General features: G+C 35.8%; 1 protein-coding gene across 1 annotated transcript; it reads left to right on the top strand.

The window, feature by feature from the left end:
* Positions 1 to 6,071: 6,071 nt before the first annotated feature.
* LOC136235971 (transcriptional regulator SUPERMAN-like) lies at positions 6,072 to 6,719 on the top strand. The gene has a single exon (XM_066026102.1). It carries the CDS (start codon positions 6,072 to 6,074, stop codon positions 6,717 to 6,719), a length of 648 nt encoding a protein of 215 aa, XP_065882174.1.
* Positions 6,720 to 7,131: the final 412 nt, after the last annotated feature.

The raw sequence follows: 7,131 nt of genomic DNA, 5'->3' as shown, positions 1-7,131 counted from the left end.
GATGGTGTTTTGCTTCTTCGATTTCCATGAAATTAAAGAGTTTTCTAGAAAAACAGCAAACCCTGTGACTGATTTCCGTGTGATTTTGCAATTTCCCCAATCACTGTCAGTGAACCCTTTGAGCTGAAGTTGAGAGTTGGATGAATAAAAAACACCTTGAGCAGGATGAAGCTTAAGGTAGCGAAGTATCCGGTGGGCTACTCTTAAATGATGTTCCTGTGGCTTGTGCAAAAACTGAGATAATCTTTATACTGCAAATGCGATGTCCGGCCTGGAATTCGTCAAGTAAAGTAACTTTCCAACTAGGCGTCTGTATCCTGTAATATCAACTAAACACTCGGATTCGGTTATATCAACATCACATATAGAAATAGGGGTATTACAAGGTTTAGCTTCAAGGAAGCCATACTCACTAAGCAGATCAAGAGTGTACTTCCGCTGATATAATAAAATACCTGCAGATGTCCTGGAAATCTCCAGACCTAACATGAATTTTAAAATGCCCAAATTCTTAATGCTAAAACAAGCATGAAGGTAGGATTTGACCTGATTGATTGAGGACATATTATCGCTAACCAGTATAATATCATCCACGTAAATGGCTAAAGCAATGAATTTATCAACATTAAACTTAGTAAATAAAGAAGGATCAGAATCAGCTTGTTGAAAACCAAACTGTTTTAACGAGGCAGTTAGCTTGCTATTCCACTGCCGACTAGCCTGCTTTAAGCCGTAAAGATATTTTTTTAACTTACAAACAAGATTAATTATATCAGTTTCAATTCCAGGTGGAAGTTCCATGTAAATTTCTTCTTGTAAGTCACCATGTAAAAAAGCGTTGTTGATGTCGAGCTGTTCTAAAAACCAACCATTTATGGCTGCTAATGCAAGAAGCATCCTAATAGTAGTCATCTTGGTTACAGGGGAAAAGGTTTCTAAAAAATCGACTCTGTTTTGCTGAGTGTAACCTTTTGCAACTAATCTTGCCTTATAACGCTCAACACTACTATCACTATTACGCTTAATCTTAAAAGTCCACCTAGCTCCTACCTCCTCTTTGTCGTTAGGCAAAGAACAAATTTCCCAAGTCCCATTTCTATCAAGAGCATCAATTTCAGCCTGCATTGCCTCTCTCCATTTAGGATTAGTGCAAGCCTCCTGATATGACTTGGGCTCAGTTTTGGTTATGATAGAGCAAGAAAAATTTTTCTGGTTTTGGGAAAGCTTATCATAAGTCATAACAGAAGATATAGGGTGACATATATCTTGCTCCATCCCAATAATAGTTTCCGACTTAGCTAAGGCGCGGTGATAATCTTTTAAATATTGGGGCTGATTACGCATTCTAGACGACTTCCTGATACAAGGTGACGACTCTACAACCACAGACCCATTATTACTCAAATTATCACTACTAATCTCTAAATTAAAACTTTCAAGAACGTCAGGATTTCCATAAGGAAATACAGTTTCATAAAACCTGACATTCCTAGAGACGTAATCTTATTAGTGTGAACATCCAACACCCTATACCCTTTTTGTCCCTACACATAACCAAGAAATATGCACTTATTTGCTCTAGAATCAAATTTACTCCGATTTTGGAGCAAAGTACCAGTAAAGCACAAGCATTCGAACACTCTTAAATCAGAATAATTAGGAACATGACCATATAACAGTTCAAACGGAGATTTGTTACTCAATAAAGGAGTGGGTGTCCTGTTTATTAAGAACACAGCATGACCAACAAAAAAATTCCAATAGCCATTGGGTAAATGACTCTGAAATTTTAAAGCTCTAGCGGTGTTGAGAATATGCTGGTGTTTCCTTTCGACAAGCCGTTTTGTTGAGGTGTTTCAACACAACTCGTTTGATGATTTATTCCTAATTTATTGTAAAACTTAACCATATAAAATTCAGGACCATTATCAAACCTAATGACCTTAATCGTTTTACCAAATTGAGTCTGAACCATAGCAACGAAATGCTTAACCACATCAGACACCTCGGACTTGAGTTTAACCATAACAGCCCAAGTGAAACGTGTAAAATCATCAACAATAGTGACAAAATATCTATAACCTGAAATAGAAACATGGGTAGGACCCCAAATATCAACGTGAACAAGCTCAAACGAAGCAGAACTAGAACTAGTAGAGACAGGAAATGGTAACCGCTTGTTCCTAGCAAAATGACATATATCACAAACGAAATCAGAAGGCACCGAGATATCAGGAAACGATTTATTCAAACACAAAATTCGATCTTTAGGTAGATGTCCTAGCTTAAAATGCCATAATTCGTAATGAGTAGTTGTATGTAACACATGATTGAAAACAGGCTCAGGGTCAGTTAGGTGATAGAGACCAGCTACCACACTAGTTGAACCAATCTGCCTCCTGCTCTTCAAGTCCTGGATAAGACAATGATGAGCAGAAAAAACTAAGTTATACTGCATAGAGGCAGTAAGTTGTGTGACCGAAATTAGATTTAAGGCAAAATTTGACACATATAGGACATCACACAACACAAACTCATTTGAAAAATGAATATCTCCAATATATTCAGCTCTCAACTTCTGATTATTAGGCAAATTGATATAACAATTGTGCACATGCTTATAACTCCTAAAATATGCTAATGAATTAACAATGTCACTGCTAGCCCCAGTATCTAAAATCCAGGAATTCACATTCAATGTAATGGGTTTAGGCTTACTTGTGGTATAGTTAGCTGTTCCACAAGCATTGGCGAAGTGAACGTTAGCCTGCCCACCAGATTTATTCATCTGTATCAGCTGCATCAGTTGCTGCATCTGTGCTGGAGTAAACCCTTCATCAGTATTTGTAGCAGATGCAAGAGAATTGCCCCTGTGATCTGTTGAATCATGAACGACGACATCCTCTTCGCATTGGTCAAGATTGTCAATGTCAGCAAAATTAACATTGACATTCCTGTCTTTCTTTTTGAATCCTGGGGGATAGCCATGCTTCTTGTAGCAAGTATCTACAGTGTGGCCTCCAACATACCCACAATGAGTACATACAGTGTTGCTCTTTGATTGATTGTTAAAAGATCTTCTTGGCTGTTTCTTGGATTGAAAAGTTCCCTTTTGTGCAAAAGCAACCAGTTCTTGCTGAGATGTCATTACAGGTAAGGCAATTTGCCTTTCACGTTGTAACACCATTGAGAAGACCTTGTTGGCAGTAGGGAGAGGATCCATAACCGTGATATGAGTTTTAATAGTGGAAAAAGATTCATTGAGACCTTTGAGAAAACAAATGACAAGATCTGCTTCCTGCTTCTCTTTAATTATATTAAGAGCGTTGCAAGCACACCCGTCACATACGCACGAGGGATAAGCCCTTAAATCCTTGTATTCTTCCTAGAGATTACACAAGAAAGTGTAATAATCAGTGAACTTTTATCCCCCTACTCAACATTATAAATCTCACCCTCCAAATCAGCAATTCTAAAAACACCACCTTGAGAAAATTTCTCTTTGAGGGAGTCCCAAACCACCTTGGCCGATTCTTGACCTAAAATCCCCTGGGCAATCGCAGGTGAGACAGAGTGAACGAACTAGGAAAGAATGAGATGATTGCATCTTCTCCATGCCGGAAAATTCGATTCGGTAGATTCAAGCCTGGTAATAGTTCCGTCAATGAAATCTACCTTATTTTTAGACATTAACGCCATTCTCATACTCCTGGACCAAGAATGGTAATTCTTTGCAGTTAACACCGGAGAGACGAGAGCTAATGTCGGATTCTCACCGGGGTGAACATAAAACGGACTGGTTTCGTCAACCCTGCGAGCCATGGAAATCAAACGATGAAATTGATTTGATTCAGGAAGATAAGAAATGCGGAAGCTAGTCAATCGATCGAAATCGATCGAGAAGAGAAAGAAAGAAGAGAAGATCAAGAATGATCGCAAACGAGAAAGGAATCGATAACGATTCAAGAATGCTCTGATACCATCTTAACTAAATCAAAGGTAAAGTTACAGAAGAAGAAAGTGAAAGTAAGAATAATAGAAAAAATTAAATTTGACTACAACTATTAGGTGCTATTTATAGTAGAGCAACGGGTATTCTTCTCTTCCTCTTCTAGATCTTTAATCTCAACCGTATTTGTCTTTTGTTGACTTTTATCTTGGATCGTTGATTTAGTCTTACAATAAATACTATTTTAATCGGTTGGGTGTATTACTCCTGAACAACAACGAATACAGGGTTGCTGCGTGCATAAAAAAAAAATTGTTAAATCGAACTCGCTCAATTTTTTGTGTGTGTGTAATATATACATGTTATCATCTGAGTGATCTAGAACCAATGTTCTGTACCACCGTAAAACTTCTCCAAATTAAACTAAATTTGGACTATAGAAGTAAGATTGAAACGTTTTGAACAAACTTAAAGACATTAATCCCCTATCGTACAATTTCTCAGTGTTCAAAACGAAGGCCGCCTCGTTCGCCTAGGCACTCGAAATCGAGAATCCGCCCCAATTTTCTTCAATTAGTCACTCTAGGCATTTTTTTTGTTCCTAAGCATTTTTTAGCCGCTTGGGCGCCGCGTTACCGCGTAATCGACGATGAAGAAAATCATTTAATGTTGTGAATTTATTTTTTATCTTTATTATAATTCACTTTTGAGTTGTTTCAATGATATTGTTGTTAAAATGTTGATACTTGCACATTTTTAAAAATATATGTTCCAAATATACGTGTTTTTCTATATTAAATAATTTTATAATATTGTTTTTCAATAGTATAATACATATTTTAATTAAATTTATATAATAATTTGTTGATTAATAAATAAAAAATACAAATTCGATTAATCCCCGACTAATCGCCGATTAATCCTTGAGAGCCCTATCCGCCCGACTAGCGTCTAGCGTTTTTCACAACCTTGCAATTTTTAATTAAATACCATCTAAATTAGCTAATTAATCATTCTCAACCTTAATCTTCTAGAGACAGAGGTCGAAACCACCCGTGATAAGAGTGGTTCCAATGTCTGGGGGGCCTCTGTCTCCGCCCTGCTCCTGTAGTACCGTAAAATTTCTCATGATGGATAACACAGTTTTATATTAAGATACAGTAAAACCTCGATAAATGCATATTTTTGGGACCGGAAAAAATATTCATTAAGCGAGATTATTTATTTATCTATAAATGAATAAATTATTCATTTATCGATAAATCAATATTTATTATTTTATAGATAATTTATCCGGTCAATAATGAACAATGATGATGGGAATGATCCAGAGCCAGATGATAGTTGCGTTGTCGCAACTGTATCGTCAAAAGAGGCATTTCAAGCAATGGTCACCTTAAATAACTACTTGCTAAAAAATGAGCAAAATATAACAGAAGTTGTGTTTGCACTACAAAAAGTTTAAAAATGGTGTTCATTTTGGTTTAGGTGGAAAGTAAAAACAATCAACTATAGATGCATTTTTTCAGAAGAAATGACTTCTAGTTAATTGATTGAAAGGTTTTGGTCTATATATATATAATTCAATAATTATTAATTTATATTTTCATTGGGCCCTTAAGGATTTAAATATTTTTATTACTTAATGTATTTAGCGAGGTTATTACTTTACTCCATTGGTCCAAGTCGGGACCGAAAGAATTTATTATATAAACGGTTATTACTTTATCGAACATTTATTTATCGAGATTTAACTGTATTATTAAGCAATGATTAAGAAAATGATTAAAATTTTCCTCAAAAAAAAAAAGATTAAAATTAAGTAAATTAAAGAGAAAGTGGAACGTTGAAGCCAAAGTGAGCAAAATTGTCGTTATACTACAAGTGAAGATAGCAACTTGAGAAGAAAAAGTGAAATAATTAAAATATTTAGATCTTTGCAAAATTCCAATTTAATCCTTCCAAAAAAAATTAATTTTTTGATTTTAATATATCCCTCGGTTTTAGGGTTTATTTTGTCTCAACCCCTTAACTTTTTTCCCCATCCTTCTCTATTTAACTCTATTCTTCAAATTCTCATTCACATCTATATCTCTATATAACTTATCTTCAATGAACAAAAATGGCTGCCCTTCACAATAGTTCTACACGTCGTCACGAATCCGCCTGGATGTGGAACCCGAATAACGAAGTTCAAGAAGACGATGACTCGTGGGAAGTCCGAGCATTCAAAGAAGACGCGGGGAATGTAATGGGAACTACATGGCCACCGCGGTCTTATACTTGCACGTTTTGTAGACGAGAGTTTCGGTCTGCTCAAGCCCTAGGAGGTCACATGAACGTTCATCGTCGTGATCGTGCTAGACTCAATCAAAACGTACCGCCGCCGCCGCCTATTGTTCCAACTACACCTTCAACTTCTTCATCTACTTATATAATCCCTACACAAGAATTTTCTACTAATGGTGGTTTGTGTTTACTCTATCAATTGCCAAACCCTAACCCTAACGCGGGTTTCGCCTCGAATTCTAACCCTAATTTTGATAATTCGCCTTCTACTCTTCTCTCTATCTCGCAATATCCGCACAATCATCATCATCCTCATCATCAGCATCAAGTAGTGTCGCCGGTGATTGATTCTTCTTCGTGTTTTTACTCGAATTGCAAAACCGAACCCGCGAATTCTACGGATAATAGTAGCAAGGAGTTTGCTAGCCGTGAAGAAGTTGATCTAGAACTCAGGTTAGGGCATAGATCAACATCATCATGATAACATTTTAAGAAGAAAAAATGTGTTTTGATTGTGTTTTTTTTTTTTTGTAGACATTGAGTTTAATTAATTAATTGATTCATAAATTTGTAACATTTTTTTGTATTCTATTGAATTATAAGAAATTTAACTTGTTCAAATATAATTTTGTTCGGGATTTACGGTTAAGATGGTTCATCCTTCTGTGCGAATGTATTTAGTAGAAATCGAACTTAAGATATATATTTTTAGAAACTCGGTATATATTGTCAACTGAACTATAACCCGTAATTTCGAGTCCGATCTAGGGGAAAGGGGAAAGTTAGAAAGAAAGAATTAGCCTAATACATATTACTTAACCTAAAATTTCAAAATTTTCAAATGACCTCTATTTTTATCGAATTGCATTCATATTTCTCAATAAAAATGGTTG

Source organism: Euphorbia lathyris, chromosome 7, assembly GCF_963576675.1.
Source record: "Euphorbia lathyris chromosome 7, ddEupLath1.1, whole genome shotgun sequence".
Taxonomy (NCBI): domain Eukaryota; kingdom Viridiplantae; phylum Streptophyta; class Magnoliopsida; order Malpighiales; family Euphorbiaceae; genus Euphorbia; species Euphorbia lathyris.
The sequence above is the reverse complement of the archived record's forward strand: the minus strand, read 5'-3'. Positions and strand labels throughout refer to the sequence as shown.

Excerpts from the sequence above, each read along its gene's own strand:
- LOC136235971 (XM_066026102.1), top strand. The coding sequence starts at position 6,072 with ATGGCTGCCCTTCACAATAGTTCTACACGTCGTCACGAATCCGCCTGG.